The sequence below is a fragment of the Lemur catta genome, chromosome 22 (genome assembly GCF_020740605.2).
Source record: "Lemur catta isolate mLemCat1 chromosome 22, mLemCat1.pri, whole genome shotgun sequence".
Lineage (NCBI taxonomy): Eukaryota > Metazoa > Chordata > Mammalia > Primates > Lemuridae > Lemur > Lemur catta.
In genome coordinates, this window is record NC_059149.1 from 6,026,923 (window position 1) to 6,045,462 (window position 18,540).

At 39.6% G+C, this 18,540-nt stretch overlaps 1 protein-coding gene across 2 annotated transcripts; it reads right to left on the reverse strand.

The window, feature by feature from the left end:
* On the reverse strand, positions 1-17,530 carry GOLGA7 (golgin A7). Of its 2 annotated transcripts, none has more exons than XM_045535760.1 (6): positions 17,456-17,530; positions 17,111-17,243; positions 10,592-10,744; positions 5,009-5,110; positions 3,900-3,962; positions 1-1,423 (listed from the first exon to the last, which is right to left on the reverse strand). In XM_045535760.1, exons 2-5 carry the CDS (start codon positions 17,219-17,221, stop codon positions 3,915-3,917), a joined length of 414 nt encoding a protein of 137 aa, XP_045391716.1. In that variant the 5' UTR covers positions 17,222-17,243; positions 17,456-17,530; the 3' UTR covers positions 1-1,423; positions 3,900-3,914. The 2 variants fall into 2 exon arrangements, with proteins under 2 accessions (XP_045391716.1, XP_045391717.1); XM_045535761.1 differs by having other exon boundaries at positions 3,900-3,967.
* Between the last annotated feature and the right edge of the window lie 1,010 nt (positions 17,531-18,540).

The window sequence follows — 18,540 nt, forward strand, 5'->3', positions numbered from 1 at the left end:
TTTGTTTAAGAAAAGTTTTACTAATGTGTTAATATTTCAGCAAAGTTATTGCAACGGGTTTAAAAGGCAGACAGACACACTATTACAGGCTGTAAAGTAACAAAAGTTTTTACACAATTACACATTATTACACAAACCTATGGGATTTGTTGAGTAACTAACAGACCCGTAAAAGAAATTAAATCTGAAAGAGTAAATCCAATATTAGCACCTACAATATCTCAAAGTAAAACTTTTAACTGTTTCACTTCCTCAATGTATTTCTTAACTTTCTCCGGAATACACTGCTCTCAAACCCCGAAGATGAGTAAAGGGCGTAAGAAGCCCTGATACTAAGAACGAACAGCCAGAAGGAGAGCTAGAAATATTGACTCAGACTGGAGAGTTTTACTTAGAAATAACTTAACTTACTGTACTTAACCCAATCATAAGATTTCTGTGTACTGAATACTGTATATGAGGAAATTCTGTGAGTTGTAAGGTTTGTCAGGAGGGATAGTTAAAAATTAGTAATATACAGTATTATTCCTATCAAATTTTTTCTCATAAGTTATATTTATAACAAAACTATAATTAAAATATTTATTATACTTGCTTATTACACATTCAGGGACACAGCAGGGACATTTATGTGTTTGATGGTTTAGCATCCACTTTATTGTGCTTACTTATTTTTGTAATGAACAAGCAACACATACCACATCTTCCCAACATTCAAGGTAATGAAGTAATAACATAAAATTCTCCAAAGAAAATAATTAGAAATTGCATTAAATACTGCTTTAATTAGGAATAATTGCTATAATAAAACAAATAACATTATACATTTTTTTCAATGAGCTTCAGTTTGAGAAACTGAATAGCAGAAATAGATCTTAAGATCTGAGTTATGGCAAAACTGGTAGTTCTTTGAAATCTAGGGGATGCATTAGCAAAACCACAGACACAGTCAACCCCTCACCAAAATCCTGAAGAAAAGCATTTTATTAATTTGGGGGAATAAGACTGAATACTGGTTAAGCCATGACATGATGAAGCCCAAAGCCACCTAAAAAGCTGGCCCGAAGAATGGAGAGAACCAATAGTACATACTGGTGGCAGAGAAGAAATAAACTTTGCGCTGGGCTGGGCTGACCAACTGCATATTTTATTAAATGGCTTTGAATAAAAAAAGTGAAATGCTTCATTGTGTTTTTTCAGAAACTAATCAAAAGATTACAGAATCCTACACAATTTGGAGACACAAAGTGGATGCTGAGCGACTAGAGGTCACTCCAGGGGTGGAATTTTAGAAAGTTAGTCCTTGGAGTAAATGGCACCGTGGCTCTGGCAGCAGATACAAAGGAATGATGCTCTGGAGAGGAGGTAGGGACACTCTGCGATAGGCCCGTGGATAGATGAGGGTCCCAGCTGGAGGTGGGATCTATAATTAGAGGGGAAAAGTACAGGCTTTAGAAAGGAACGCCAAACAGAACTTCTAAAACCGTTTCTCTGACATCAACTGGTATGAGCTTATGGGATGTGGGTTATGTTCTATTAACCCAGGATTCTATCTAATAAAATCTGTACCACTTGTCTAAATGAGTATATAGCTCAATAGTTGGAAATTTAAGTCCTATACGTTTGGATCTCTGACCAACCAAATCACGAGAGGCAGGATGGCAGAAGGCCAAGTGCCAACCACAGAGCCAGGCTGCCTGGATTGCTACATACTAGCTGTTTAACCATGGACAAGTAACTTAAGTTCTCTGTGCCTCAGTTTCCTCATCTGAAAAAGAGAGATAGCAGTATATACACCTCATAGGGTTGTTGTGATGATTAAAATTAAGCATTTGGAATAGTGCCAAATAGCTGTTTGTTGTTATAGAATAATCATATATTTCATTTTATATAAAGATGACAGAGAAAACACCAACAATGTATCTAATAATAAAAATGTGAAAATAAAGATATATGTTAAGATATTAAAAAAATTAAACTTAAAAAGAGCAAAATATTTTTGTTTACAGTTCCTTTTAAAAATAAAAGCCATCCCATGGTTTGTGTATTCTTTTGTTAAATCACTAATTTAATTCCTATATATTGCTCCCACCTGCAGATACCTTGCAGACTTAAGAAAAATGGTAGAAATGAATAAATTATTTTTAGAGTTTTCCTCCCTTCTCCAAGATCGCAGTCCATACCGGACCCTAGATCTAAAGAACACATAGCTCTGAAAACTAAATTATGTTAAACAAAAATATGTGCATTCGTGAAACTATCTACAAGTCCTTCCTGTAAATCTTTCCATTTCAAACTTTTGCAGTTGCTTGAATATTGATAGATTAGCCTCTGGTGTGTAATTGCTCAAAACCCCACACTTCACAGCACCTCAGAAAACAGACTGTTACACAGTAACAGCTGCAAAATGAGTCATGACAAATGGGTTGTGCCAAGTCAATGCAGCTACAATCGATAAAATAAGCTTATTCCAATGGCATGTAACAAAAACCACACATAAGGTTCCTGGTTGCTCACTTGAAAAATACCAGTTTGGAAATTGTACATGAAAAAGTGTATGAACAAGTAACACTAAGTGTTCCAAAACAAAGCCTTTTAAAGAAATAAAACATATGGCAGAGGATGTCATTATTTACATCTTTGGCTTTCAAGAATGCAGGTGACACGCTAGTGCTAAAGAAGGCAGCTTTGAGTGTCAGACGGCTTGCAGGACTGAATAAATGGTACAGGAGCAGACAAATGTATTCTTTTAAAAAGTATTGAAAAAGAACAAAAGCAGATAAACATCCAGAATAATCTGAGGAACTCTTTCCTTCTCCATGTTCCTGCTGCTGTAAGTACTGAGAGGAAATATGATGTAAAACACAGGGGCTTTATGGGTAATCAGAATTGAGTTCATATCCCAACGCTCGTTAACTGCGTGACCTTGAGAACATATTTAATGTACTTGGACCTCGGTTTGCTCATCTATGAAACAGGGAAAATACTTTGCAGGGTTCTTTTGAGACTTAGAAGTACATTTGTACATTACCTAGCACATAGTAGGTGCCCTCAAAAGGGCAGCTATTATTATTAATTTTGCCCTAGAAAGAAGTATGTCCGCTCTGGTACATTCTATGTCTGTGCTGCCTGTTCATTAGAGACAGACACCTGCAAGCAAGGTCAATTAGAAAGTGCAGCAGCAGAACATGTGGAATGAGCACGTAACTGAAATCGGCAGAAGCAGGGAAGTGCTACTTTCTGCCACTTAGAAGGCTATGCTAATGTACTTATGGCTTCACCATGATTCTGCCTACAGATTCGTATTAGTACTAATTAGTTTCATACCTATTAAAGGATATTATTTGGATATACAAGAACATTAACATTTTAAACAAAGGAGTAAAATTTATGGTTCTACCCAGTAGGTAAGTTTTCTTCTACAGGGCTCTGAAGCCACTTAAACATAACAAATGAAATATTCAGAATCTCCCCACCCCCTCTGGAATGTTCCTTTGCTTATTAAAGTCATTTGTCATATAGGTATGTAAATCTCTGAACTGATTCTTATATGCAAAACTCAACTATTTAAATGCTTAGAATAGTTTCAAAATATTCAAGCAAGGCAAATATCACTCCCCTTCACCCCTGCTACCAAAAAAAACAAAGTAACAACAAAAACAGTCTGAAAATAATATGGGGGGGAGAATCAGGATTAAATTCTATATTACCAAATAGAACTTGCATTAAATACACATTTTAAACATCAAGCTAATATGGTGATTAGCTTAAGCTAATACAGTGAATATACCACTATTTAACTACATGATTTACTGATTTATTTACCATGCATCAAAGACAATTCATGCATCCTCCAAATTTACAAAAACTGCATATAAACTATATAATTTCATATTTACCTTTAATTTTATGGTTTATCTTCCACTGCTTATGCCTCTGTCTTCATAAATGGTAATTTCAATCTAAACAGCATGGCTGTTAAGAAAACACACTACAGAACATAACACATAAAACGGACTTGGCAAGATGGCATTATCTTCCGCACAAACTCTGTTTTCAAATTGCTTTGCTTATGTTTAAATTATTAAAACTTTTTCCTATTAAACATAATGGTTTCTCCTTGGTGAAAACTTTAAGATATGCAATTGTTTCTGTTAATAGCATTCCACATATAGTTCCTTCCCAATATGGATGATTTATTTTTTGGAAAAAAAAAAATCTGAAAAGGATGCTTTATTTGTAGAACTAGGGGGTTCTTAACTGAGAATCCATGCAGGTAATGAATTCAGGGATTCAAAAATGCCCTGAAATTATATGAAATCTTTCTCGGGACAGGGTTCGTGCCCCCTGAAAGTTTAAGAATCTTTGCTGCAGAGTATAATAAAACTGCTGAAATCACTATCAGCTGGAAAGTCTAGGATTATGTGACCTAGGTATTTTTTAAAAAATTTATTTACCCATTACTCCAGTTATCAAGCTAAATTAGTTTTTTTGCAATTTTATTTACCAAATTCACTTAGTGATTTTCAAAGCCCACTGCCCTCCAAAATATATGCACAATGTGTCAAAGGTAATGAAATTATACATCTGGCAGCTGTAACTAATTTCAACTCCTCAGATGAACCCAAGGAACTGCACTTCATTTGGAGGACAGGTCTCACCAACATTATGAGTTCATGCATTTCAAAGGGGCATCGGGTGCAGAGTTTCTGCAGCTGAAATGTGTTACTCCTGCCACCCTGTTATTGTTACAAGATGCCCCGAGAGCCACCGAGAGCTGGTAAGTAGAATACCACACCGTCCACAGAGACCTGCACAATGCAAAGGAGAGACGTGCTCTGAGAAAAAATGCTGGCAACAGGAGGCTTATAGTAAGCGTGTGATTCACATAGTAACTTCCTAAGGCAAATATAAGAGGTGGGAGTACATTCTCTCTAGCCAATGCCAAATATAACAAAAATTTCCTTTTATAAATATTTAGACCTTATGATCTGGACTAAAAAGATACAACTCGAAGTCCTCTCTCAATAGGATCTGTCAGGAGGAGGCCTTGAGGAGCATATATCTTCTCATTCTGCTCTTGAATGTATTTGGAGACTTTCTTCAGAACCTGAGAGAAAGAAACACCACAGATTTTTACAAATTTTATCAGACTTCTCTTTAGGTGTCAGCTAGATCTCAAAATATTCAGGCAGTGGAATTAGTTTTTAAGGCAAGTCATGTGGATACTCATATGGCAGAATACAGCTTGGATCACTCTGCTCACACCAGCTGCACACAACAGACAGCACAGCGTGGCGGCCGCTCCAAGTCAGAGGCAGCTCCAACGCAACTGCACACAAACGCAGGATGAGGACCAACCCCGCCTGTTTACCTCCCCATCACCTCAATCCTGGATGTAGAGACATACACAGACGATTATACACACAACAGCTAGTTGTGCTTCCCTCGCCCTAGTCATAAAGTGTTGTTCATGTGACATCTTCTAAAATCAAGGATAGTTCTTGGTCTTCTTTTCTACAAAACTTAGGGAACCATTTTTTCTCTCCTTTGTACATTTTCATCAATTTTAGTAAAGATATAAGGTTGGCCTGTAACAAAAGGTAGCCCAGTCATTTGAAAACCGGAAAGCTTATTTCCTTTATATAAAGCATGTGGGCATTAGCAGCTGCAGAGTTTCTGATGACTACAAGTGTCTTGTATCATTTCCATTACTGCATGTAGTGCCATTCGGAGGCTTGCTCATTTCCTAGACAGGAACCTCAATTTATAAGTTTAGTATTAAGCTTGTAAAAGTCAAAGCAAATGTAGACAAAAACCAGATAAGATACAAAGGAACTTCTGGAAATTGCCAAATCTCCAGCTTTAATAAGGGCAATTCTGACACAGATAAGGTAGAAGAAAATAAATCTTAAAAGCTATATCCAAAATCAAAGAGTTACATGTTTTTTTTCAGGCTCAAAGTCATCATAACCCCTTTCTGGCTCTAATGTTCAAAGAGGCTTTGATCCAGCTCTTTAAATTACTATATATTTCCTTAAATTCACACTATTAGCAAATGATAAAGTCACGAATGTGATCACAACCATAAAGGGAAAAAAGAACTATATGAAAATAAAGTTGGAAATTAAACAATGATTCATTATGGGTGTATAATGTACCAGGCCAAACTAACAAAGTGGGATGTCACAATTAAGATGCTTTGATACATAAACTGATTTAGAGTTTAAAACTCTGTATGGTTTGTATAAAGAATTTTCTTATTGAAGGAGAATAATTTAAATAGTTTATTCAGGTTACATCTTTGGGGCTAATAAAATCTCTTGTTTTACACTTTTTAAAAAAGAGCATGATATTACTGAAAGAGCAATCTGCATGGTTCTTTATGTAGTAAATTAAGAATACTGTTTCTAAAGAAGAGATTTGTTTTTTCCCCTAATTACCTGAAGCAATGCATATATGAGTCTCTTATTGTCAGCTCTCAAAGAACTTGAGCTGTGCTTGGTCTTTATGAACAACAAAAACAAAAATCCTTAGGCACTATCTTTATATAATATCAGAGTTTGTCAATCATCCTAAAATAATGAATAAGAGGAAGTAGCCCATAAAGGCGCCCAACTCAGGATTCTCAGTCTTCTCTCCAATTTCCTTCGCAGCTCACCTGCAAGAATGGGAAACTGGACACTCGGCTCCAGTCCATAATACTAGGGGAGGCACTCAGAAAGTGCCTGCATGGCTGGTTTCAAAGAAAGGACTCCTTCAGAACAGCTTGGGTACATGAAGGTTACTAGTAAAGAAACAGCATTCCTGTATTTGGTTCAAACACAACTCTGTTTTGCAAGGTTTTATTTAAACTTTAGTAACATTCATGTGCACTTGGATATCAGTTCAGAAAGAAAACAATTAGTTTTCTTTTTGTATAAGCTCCAAATCCTCTTACACTATTTTGGTGAAGGCAACACTGTCCTTAACAAGATGCTTTTAAACTCTTAGTCTCTTTAATAATAGAAAAGCATTAATACGAGTAAACTCATACTGCAGTCCCAGACACGACAATGCACCATTCTCACCCTAAGAAACCTTATGTTGACATTTTATTCATACTTTAGTTTTGGTAAATTGATGTCAGAACAGGCCATAATATTTATCAAATCCGTCCGTTATTCTCAAACCTTCAACAAAACCTCAATTTGTGTAATACCGACAAAATGAAACACAATCAAACCTCAGGAGAAACTACTGTTCTCCCTGAGAATAGTAATCTGGGGAGCTTCAATGAAAACAGCTTGATTCAGGCTAAGTGAGAACACCAGGACCTTGGTATTTTAGAACATATCCAAGTTCTCTCCTGTGTTTGTTTTAGAAATTACAGCACATAGGCAGAAGGGATGTTTTCTAGTTGATGAACAAGCAGAGAGCTACTGAGAGGAGAACCTTCTACAAGCCCATTTGTTCCCTAATTATAATGGGTACCAACAATAGAGAAATAACACTGAAGTCTTTATCTTCATTTTAATTAAATCAATAAATAGCACATTATAGGGAAAAATGCATGATTGTTCTAGTGAGTTTTAAAAGGCCTATTTACAATTTCAAAAAATTTAACACACATGACAAAGTATAAGCACTATTACATTTGGCTTACTGTTCGTAGACTAGGGATTTTAGTGTTTAAAACAATAGAGAGTAAATGACTCAACCCTGTCATTTCATAAGTAGAAAATAATAGCACAGAAATTCCTAGGGAACAAACTGGGGAAGGGAGAGGGCAGTTACCTCACATTTTTATTGTTTTATCAAAAATACAAATACACATTTAAAAAGTTTTCTTTTAAAAGTGTGGTACATTATATCACAATTATGACCATTCCAGTTATTAATTCTGCATGATCTAGTTACCCATGTCCACTTTCTTTAAGAAAAAAATCACCTATTTAAAAAATGTGGCTATGCCTTAAGTCTTGGTTTCTTAATTTTACTTGGCTTTTACTTGCTTTATATTATTTGTTTTATAAAAAGATACAGGGAGACTATCTGAACCTATTCTGGTCTGGAGGTCTGCCCGTAAAAATTAAAAACGAAAACAAAAATGAAAGAGACTTTGATTAGGCCTATAAAGTAGTACATTATATATTATCTATAAATGCAAGTTAAAACATTACTTCACGTCACTTAAAACCTATCTCAAGAAAACATTGTTTATTAAGCATTAACCGTTCCTGGTCCAAGCTGTACCATCTTTCCTCTGGAATTTGGTGGAGCCTCCTAACTTGTTAAGCCTTTTTCCACAGAGCAAAGAGATCTCTTTAAAACGAAAATCTGGCCGGGCTCAGTGGCTCACGCCTGTAATCCTAGCTCTGGGAGGCCAAGGCGGGTGGATCGCTCGAGGTCAGGAGTTCGAGACCAGCCTGAGCAAGAGTGAGACCCCGTCTCCACTAAAAATAGAAAGAAATTATCTGGCCAACTAAAAACATATATACAAAAAAAAAAAAAATTAGCCGGGCATGGTGGCTCATGCCTGTAGTCCCAGCTACTCGGGAGGCTGAGGCAGTAGGATCGCTTAAGCCCAGGAGTCTGAGGTTGCTGTGAGCTAGGCTGACACCACGGCACTCACTCTAGCCCGGGCAACAGAGTGAGACTCTGTCTCAAAAAAAAAAAAAACGAAAATCTGATCTTATCACTCTCCTTCTTAAAACCTTGAGTACCTTTCCACTGCACCAAAAATTAAATTTAAACTTCTTTCCATGGAGTACATACTCATGTACGATATGGATCCTGCTTTATTCTCCAAATCCACCTCTAGCCGTTCAGGGCCCCTCCTCTCTCCTGCTGAACCGCCTTCTCTCAGTTCCCGAGACCAAGTGAGCTCTCTGGGCCTTTGTGTATTTCATTTCTCAGCCTCAGTGCCCCAGGATTTTCGTCCTTCAAGTAACAGCTTAAATGGCACGACGCCAGAGGCCTCTTCTTACCACAGGGTCTAAACTAGGTTCTGCCTATCTTCTGTCATAGGCCAGTTTGTTTCCTTCCAGGAACTTGTCACAATGTATAACTTTGTTCGCTTTGTTGCCTTGTTCTTATCAGTTGTTACCACTAAATTATAAACTCCACTAGGTCAGCAACCACGTTTGCCTTGTTCAGTTATGTCCCAGCACACTGCTTAGCACACAGTAGGCTTTCAATAAATATTTATCAAATGAATGAATCCCCTGACCCTTCCCTCACTAAGTACATTAGACAGAAGATACTAAGGCTGAACACAGACTGAAGGCTGCTACTGGTCCTCGATAACTTATTTTGAAAGTCACACAGGAATGAAAGCTGCTTCTCTATGTGATATGGAGAAGGATATAAGGTACTATACTTAAATATACCCTTTTACAGTAGATAGAATTATAATAACAATAAGAGAATACACGTCAGGATGCTCATGCAGAATACAGCAGCACTTTCAGCCAACATATCAAAATATCTTAGCTGCAACTATATCCACTCTCTACTGCATGGAGTGCAAGACATTTCTGTCAGGTGGGGTATAATATATTCTCACAGCATTTCATTTCTACACATTGTCAGAATTTAGTGATATATCAGGGGTTTACTGTGATTAACTTAAGTACCTTCTCTTTCCAGCTGGCTGCTGGACCCATGAGTTGCTGGCTTCTCAACTTAAGATGTCCAGAAGTCAAACCTCCCACCTCCACATTTTGTTTAATAGCACACCTGCCTTTTCAATACCATCTTCAGGTGTGGGGGATGAAGAGGGAAAAGTTATTCAGTTCCCTAAGACTGAAATCTAATGCACATTCATTTAATACACAGCCAACGAGTGCCTAATAGACCCAAGGCATGGTGTTAGGCATTAAGAAGGATACAAAAATGGTTAAGGCATTGTCCACAAGAAAAATACACACTCAAAGGGCAAATAAGACAAGAACATGAACTGTCTCATCCCAAAGCAGAGAGTGAGAAGTGCCAGAGAACAGATGCAAATAAAATGTTTTAGGGACACATAGAAGAGAAAGGCCAGGGAAGGTCTCTGACTTAGCAGGAGCGGCAGAGGAAGTAAGGCTATGTTTTATTAAGACAGCAGCAGATAGTTTGGAAAAGCAAAAGGAGGGAAGAAATGAGATTAGTCAGAATACTTTAACGGTCTAGGAGAGAGATAAGGGCACAACCTGGGATACTGGCAGAGGATATCAGTAAAAGTTAATGCATGGGAAAATTGAAGATATATCAGTATTTGGGAGAAGAGAAAACAAGACCTTAGGTGAAAGGTAAGACTGAAGATAGAAAATTGGGAAATAAAGCCAAAGGATTCTCAGAAAGCTGGGTAGAATGAGAACGTATAGATTTTCTATATTCTTCTTAAGTCTAGGCCAATCTGAGCATCAATATGTCAATTGCAAATGGACATACCAATTTTGACCTGTTTCTGAAAGACTCAGGACTTTCCTATGTGCTCTGGACGTAGAAGCAACAAAATCTGAATTATTATTAATATAACTGCCCCCCAAAATTTTATGGCAATTGTTACCATGTAATCATCTCTTTACGATTTTAAGAGATTTTGTGAAAACAAATGTAGTCTTACCTTCTCGTAATGAGTTTCCATGCATAAGAAAATGGTATATGCTGTTAAACAAGCCAAACAGCCTTCAAGATAGGATTGGCCCCCAAGCTTCTCAGCTTCTGCATAAAGGTTATTTAGGGTTCGAACTGTTTCTTCAAACTGCTGCCTATCAATCTGTAGGGAAGGAAGAATTTAAAAATAAATTTTGAGAAAAAAGATCAGCAACTTATTAATGCTTGCTATCACTAACTTATCTTGCTATTTTGTCAAAATTCTTATCTAATAGTTGTTAAACAATTTTTTAGGTGATTAAATCCAGACCTAAGTTCCTGAAACTGCTTAGGGTTTAATTTTATCCCTTTTATGGGTATTGGATATCTTCAAGGCTCAATATGGTACATTACTCTTTCTACTGAATTTCAAGTAAACTTCATTATACATTCTTTTCATCTACTTACATTCACATTTACTGAGCACCTACTATTAGATACTATGACAGGCCTTAGAGAAAGATGAATAAGGCACTGTCTTTAAACCTTCAGAACTTACAGTTATGCAAGCAGAACAGATCCATAACCACAAAAATGCACCGAGCTGACAGCACTCTAACAGAGGCATGTATAAACTACAGTGAAGGCCCAAAAGGAAGGAGAAGTTCCCTTTATCTGGGGAGAGCAGGTGATATTAAATCAAGTACCTAAACACTGGAATTTACTAGGCATAAAGGAAAGACATTTTAAGCAAAAGGATTAAAAATGTGCAAGTTCTGAATTCTGTTTACTCAATCTATCTCTTTTCAAGTAACTATTTTGTTACTCACATTGAACAAGCTAAAATCTCAAACACACAGTTCTTTGTACATGTCATTCCTATTAACCTCTTTCTATTTGGTGACACCCTTATCCTACATTTACACTAATAATACTACAGGTTGAGCATCCCTAATCTGAAAATCCAAAATCCAAAATGCTCCAAAAATCCAAAACGTTTTGAGTGCTGACATGACACCACAAGTGGAAAATTCAACACCTGACCTCCTGTGACAGGTCACAGTCAAAACACAGGCGCACAACACACAATTCATTCAGTGTGCCCAAGTGGAAAAAGGCCTTCCCAGCACCCTTCAGCTGCCATATATCTTTCCCATGCACACCCAGATTTCCCCATCCAAGCATGCCTACAAAGGGGATAAAATGGTTCAATGTACAAAAAAAACCTTTGTTTCATGCACAAAATTATTAATATTTATATTTTAAGAGACAGCATCTTGCTCTGTCACCCAGGCTTGAGTTCTGGACTCAAGCAATCCTTCTGCCTCAGCCTCCCGAGTAGTTGGGGCTACAGGCATGAGCCACAATGCCCAGCTAATTTTTAAGATTTTTTTGCAGATACAGGGTCTCGATATGTTGCCCTGGCTGGTCTCAAACTCCTGAGCTCAAGCAATCCTCCTCCTATCAGCCTTCCAAAGTGCTGGGATGACAGGCATGAGCCACTGTGTAGCCCATGCACAAAATTATTAAAAATATCATATAAAATTACCTTCAGGTTATGTGTATAAGGTGTATATGAAACAATGAATTTTGTGTTTAGATTTGGGTCCCATTCCCAAGATAGCTCATCATATATACGCAAATATTCCAAAATCTGAAAACCATTTGAAATCTGAAACCCTTCTGGTCCCATGCATTTTGGATAAGAAATACTCAACCTGTACTGTGATCCATTTTTTCACTCTAATCATCTGCTTTTACTTTCTTCTTCTGATAGTACTTTGTAGATTTCAAACCTCACTACTTCATCCTAGGGCTTTCAAGGCCCATTGGGAGAGTATTTCATGCAATACTGACACTCTTATCTGTCCTCACTCTAGAACTTCTCTCACATAAGGCTTCCCTTACTTCTAAAACTACTTACTGATGAGTTCTTTCTTTTATGAAGTTTTTCTTAATATATATTAGAAATAGACTCAGAAAAAAAAATCGAAGAACCCCAATATACAGTATGAGACAAAACATTCCCAAGAACATAATTTTTTAAAGTGTGAAACGATTTATGATCACCCTTACGCTATTAAAATCCCTCAGATTAACTAGTACAACCTCTGTGGAAAGTAATACGGAGATACCTCAAAGAGCTACAAGTAGAACTACCATTTGATCCAGCAATCCCATTACTGGGCATCTACCCAAAAGAACAAAAGACATTCTATAAAAAAGACATCTGCACTAGAGTGTTTATAGCAGCACAATTCACAATTGCAAAGATGTGGAAACAACCTAAGTGCCCATCAATCCATGAATGGATTAATAAAATGTGGTATATGCATACCATGGAGTTCTACTCAGGCACAAAAAACAATGGTGATATAGCATCTTTTGTATTATCCTGGATAGAGCTGGAACCCATTCTACAAGTGAAGTATCACAAGAATGGAAAAACAAACACCACATGTACTCACCATCAAATTGGTTTTAAGTGATCAACACTTAAGTGCACATATAGTAATAACATTCATTGGGTGTAGGGCGGATGGGAGGGAGGAGGAGGGGGTGGATACATACACACCTAATGGGTGTGGTGCGCACCGTCTGGGGGATGGACATGCTTGAAGCTCTGACTCGGGTGGGGCAAAGGCAATATACATAATGTAAACATTTGTACCCCTATAATATGCTGAAGTAAAAAAAAAATTAAAAAAATAGAAAGTAAAAAAAAAATCAAATCCCTCAGGTTAGAAGTTGTCGTAGTCATTGTTTTGTCCTTCATGTGGAAAAGTTGTGAACAGTCAATAAGCCAGTGACACGAAAAAATTTAATGTAACCTTTAAAATGGTGGAAGCTCTACCTGTTCTTCAATAGGAATTACTTCAAATTTCCCACAATACCAGAGTTCAGGACAAGGGCCAGGTGGTGGAGGTGGTGCTAGGAGCAGGGCAGTGTTCCCTCACTGACCTGGTCCTTAAAGACGTGGTTGGTGTCAAGAACAGCCATCTGTGTGCCTAAGTCACAGTTCTCGTTCCCGGAAAACAGACTTAGGAGAAGAGCTCCAGTGAGCGAATATTAATGGTAAACTGTTACATTCACCTACCTATGCCTATGTTAATGCCTTCAGTTTGTCTACTGATAAATCTATAAAAGTCTAAATAATTGAACTGCCTATGTTATGATCTCGTAAGTCCTTTGAATTATTTACATTTCTTTATATACAGTATGATTCAAAACCATGGGATCCAACTCAGAAACATCTTATTTATTTCAGATTAGAATTACTGTTCATACCACAAACACTAACTCTTAAGAGTTATTCTGAGATTGCAATGCCTTACAGGACGGCGGCAAATCAATAGACAGTTAAAAAAAAATCCAAGGTCAAGGATTTATTTCAAAGAAAAAAAAAAGATTATTAATAATAATAAAGAAGGGATAAAAGGTTAAAAAAAGTAAATGTCGGCCGGGTGCGGTGGCTCACTCCTGTAATCCTAGCACTCTGGGAGGCCGAGGCGGGTGGATCGCTTGAGGTCAGGAGTTCGTTCGTGACCAGCCGGGGCAAGAGCGAGACCCCGTCTCTACTAAAAATAGAAAGAAATTATATGGCCAACTAAAAATATATATAGAAAAAATTAGCCGGGCATGGTGGCGCATGCCTGTAGTCCCAGCTACTCGGGAGGCTGAGGCAGTAGGATCGCTTGAGCCCAGGAGTTTGAGGTTGCTGTGAGCTAGGCTGACGCCACGGCACTCACTCTAGCCCGGGCAACAGAGTGAGACTCTGTCTCAAAAAAAAAAAAAAAAAAAAAGTAAATGTCAAGAAGTTTTTGAGAGATTATTAAAAAAGAAAAGGGAAATAAAAGGTAAAAAGCATGAGATAGAAATGACAAACTTCACTCGCAAGGACTCAGCAGAGTAAATTAGGCATTTGTATCTCACTGCCTTTAGGAACTACATACAGCGCTGCCACCAGTGTTCTCCCTCAGGTACCTGGACACTGATATAAGAGCTACATCAAAATTTAGACATATGTGAAGTTGGAGCCAAATACAAATTTGGCCCCATAAATGTTCAAAGTCAGAATGGAAAGAGGAATCAGGCTCATTTTTTCAGAATTTCTGTTTCTTGTTGAACTACATGGTAGAAAGCATGGTGCTGAAGCTTAATGTGATCACCGACCAAGGGTGGCAAATCAAAGGTAATTGCTACTGACCAGATTGGAGGAACACAGTTGTAAAGGTATGTAGGAGAGCAAATGCCTCAATTATAGTTCACTCATTTTTCTTCTGCCCAGACCAAGGGTGACTAAGACACTTGTATTTTGGCTAAAATGAGAATAAAGCTTCCTTTAAAGAGTGTTCTGACAACAAAGCACTTAAGCATCAAAGCATTACATTCTAAAAGCCAGTGGAGAAAGTAAATTTGTGAACAGAACATGTCCTCGCTTCCAAATTAAAGGGCACAAATGTGTATTTTTTAAAATGCTTTAAAGTAATACATAACATTTGTATATTGGTTTCTTCCTCTATTAAGTTGCCAAGTGTGATGTTCTCACAAAAGGAAAATCAATCCCAGTGGCAGAGCAATCAGAACATTTCTAGGGTAAATAGTAGAGAAAGAAAGAAAGAAACCTTTCAATTTTCCATCAAACAAAGCTAGGAAAATTTAAACCTGTAATTTAAATTTAATCTCAATACAGTAAAAAAAAAAAAAAAAAAATCAAAGCTTTCCTAAGTGGTCTATAGTATAAGCTAGTGTTTTAACCCAAACATTTAAAGACAAAAAGAAAAATTCAAAGGCACTATTGAATAGCACCATGTAACACTCCACATAGTACTCAGTACCACAAGCAGTTCTGGGCTAAATGAAATCAAAGAAGTAAAAGGACTCCAAAATTTAGAAACATCAATTTCCTGTAAAAATCAGTGGAGTATTGTGATTACACCATGCTTCTGTATTTAGATGACAAAATTAAAGGCTCTACCACACACAGTGAAAGGCTACTGTCTGATTCTGCACACATATATTTAGCTCAAATATATGAGGTAGAAGTTTGACTTTAAAACCTATAAACAAAGGAATCTCGTAACATCCAAGTAAGTGAGGTGAAAAAGAATAGTTTACATTCTGATTTTAAAGTACGTAAATTGTGTAAGTTTCCATAAGAGGATTAAAAATAAAACATTTGATAGATTTCACATGGCTTATTATGTAAAACATGTTAACTGTGATGTTAAATTATTTTAAAAACAACATGAATGTTGTTTAGCCAATTAGCTTTAGCCAATAAGCAAGTTGCTCAATTTCTACCTCTTCAAACTACTGTGTGAATGTCCATCTGTTGTCACACAGAGTTTACTCACAACATTGTTGACAACACACTGCAGCATTTCAACAAACTAATTTACACACCAGCTTTTTAAGGTATGTTTGATCTTTAATTTGCAGAAACATATTTGGGCCACTAACCACAGTTATAAACCAAGCTGAGGGAAGCTATAATTGATCATTGGTGATTTCCCAACCTTTGCAATCAGGTAGAGCAACCCACCTTGATACAAACTGACTAAATGACTGCTACACATTTCTCTAGCACAGACTCATCTACACCTACTTATTCCATGACCAACATTTCTTAGCCCCACACCCACGCGATGCCTAATCACCCCTCTGGCCCTCACCCTCCCTGTAGAAGAGTAAAGAGCCACAAAACCTGCTCCAGCTAACCAGAAATTGACCTCTGAACAGGAAATAGAATCTAACATGGCTCAAGACCAAAAGAATTTCTGGTATACACATATGGGCACCAAAAAACCACACAAATACATTCCATTGTACCTTTACAATAAGATACAATGATTTTTTTTTGATAAGTTGGAAGGGGAAACAAATCCTCTTCTTTCATTTCTGCATGCGGGTGGCCAAAGGACCTATACCCTGGTAACAGTTCTGACAGGCAAGACAAAAGAGGCGACTCCCAGTGAGAGTGACAAGTTTAGGGCCTTGTTCTAGGATATTTTCCTGTCCAGGTCCATCTAATGCTCTACACTTTTTAGGTTCCAAGAGGGCCTGTCTGCACTGCCTGGCATCGCACTTAACAAACCCTTTCGGCCAAACAGTGCGACAGGCGCTGACCACAAACGCCGGTCACGAGAATGATGATGATTTCTCTTGCATGGACACGTAGGAGAATATTGCTTACAAACCGCTGAGTGAGGTGGCCTGGGGCCTCAGGAATGAGCGCCTCATCACGGTTGTCAATAACCCGGGGAGGGGATCCGGTGACAGCAGGGGAAGAAGACGGCTGGGTACAGATTCCCGGCACCGGGCAACATAAAGTTCCGTAAGGTCATCACATCCTAGGCTGGGCCTTACTCTTCCTCCTCCAAACACCAAGTCTTGCTCAGCGACCCTCCTACACCTCTCCTGGGCCCGGAATGTGCCTGGCCCTCGCCAGAACCGCTGGTCACTCAGGCCGGGTGTCGCCCTCACCGCGTCCCGGCCCTGGGGAATCTCCCCCTCGCTCCCGGGCAGGTGGGGGAGCTGAGCCGCGTACCCGGTTCTCCAGCTCCGCGGGGAACTTGGTCTGGAACTGGCAGCGGGTCCCACTGCTGTAGTCGCGCTGAATGAACACCTTCCCGGACACCGGCGCCTGCTGCGGCCTCATGGCGGGGACAGGACGGGCCGCGCTGCGGGTTCGGAGGACACCAACCATGGGTCAGACCCCCGGCCTGGACCGGGACTCCGGCCCGCCAGCCCCGCGAGCCTACCCCGCCCAAAGCAGCCCACGGCCTGCCCCGCCCCGCTCCCCTTCCTCCATGCCGTCACGGCGGGCCTTCGTCACCCCCTCTGCCCAGGCCCCGCGCCCCTCACAGCCCGGTTCGGCCCGGGAAACACGAACCCGCCTCCTCTGCCCTCCAGCAGCTGTCGCACCGCCTTCGCTGTCACTTACGTCCTGCCGCAAAAGGTCTCTTCCCCGCCCCTCAGCCGGGCCTCCTACCTAGGGCCTAGGACCCGCCCTCCCCTCCGGCCGTAAAGCGCCCCCGCCGAGGCTGCGCGCTGCGGAGGGGGAGGGCGCGCGCCGTGGGCGGGGCCCAGCGCGACCCCGCCTCCTGGGGGGCGGGGCGTCTTCCCGGAAGGAGGACGCGCGCGGGGCGGGGCCGTGGGGGGGGGCGTCCCGCGGGCGCTGGGGGCTGAGGCTCTGCGTTTCCTCTGGTGTCGTTTCCGCTATTAACTGTGGCGCGGTGGTTTCTGATCGCTGAGGGCAAGGGGTCATTTTTAGTCTTGGTTGGACGTCACAGTTTACGTGTGGGTTACACCTCCCAACTCAGACACAAACACAAGACCCCAACCCCACCGCTCAAACGCCAAACAAGCCGCTCGCTCGTCTTTGGAAGTAGAGTAGGAAGCAGGCCATCCTTGCTTTCTGTTGGGCATCCACGTGGCGCCTCGGTAACTCCCGGGACAGGCCCGGGAAAGTGCGGGAGAAGGACCGTCCCCAACTCTGGCTTTCCTGTCAACCGCCAGACTCCTGTCCCGCACCCAGCCCTCAGTTCTGCTCCCCGGGCCACCGGCATCTCTTTGCAAGGCAGCCAGAGAAACCCACCTTACCCTTGTCTGGTGCTTCTTGGCCAATACAATTTGTTAGCACCACTCTTTTATGTATTTAATATATTTTAAACATCCTGCTTTTTATATGTTTAAAAATTTCCTCATTGTATTTTTAAAACAGCCTTATCGAGGTATAAATGGCATACAATAAACCACACATATTTAAACTGGATAGTTTGATACATTCGGACATATGTGTACAGCATAAATCATCATCACAATCAAAATAGTAAACGCTCATCACCCCCAAAAGTTCTTCTTGCTCCTTAATAATCCCTCCTTTCTGCTTCTCCCCAGCTGCCATTCCCCGGGCACTATCTTCTTTCTGTCACTATAGTGCATTAATGTGCATTTTCTTGAATTTGATATACATTG

Coding starts and splice junctions, on each gene's coding strand:
- GOLGA7 (XM_045535760.1), bottom strand. CDS start 17,221: ATGAGGCCGCAGCAGGCGCCGGTGTCCGGGAAGGTGTTCATTCAGCGC. Junction 10,745..17,110: donor CCGCGGAGCTGGAGAACCGG/GTACGCGGCTCA, acceptor CCTTCCCTACAG/ATTGATAGGCAGCAGTTTGA. Junction 5,111..10,591: donor TGGAAACTCATTACGAGAAG/GTAAGACTACAT, acceptor TCTTTCTCTCAG/GTTCTGAAGAAAGTCTCCAA.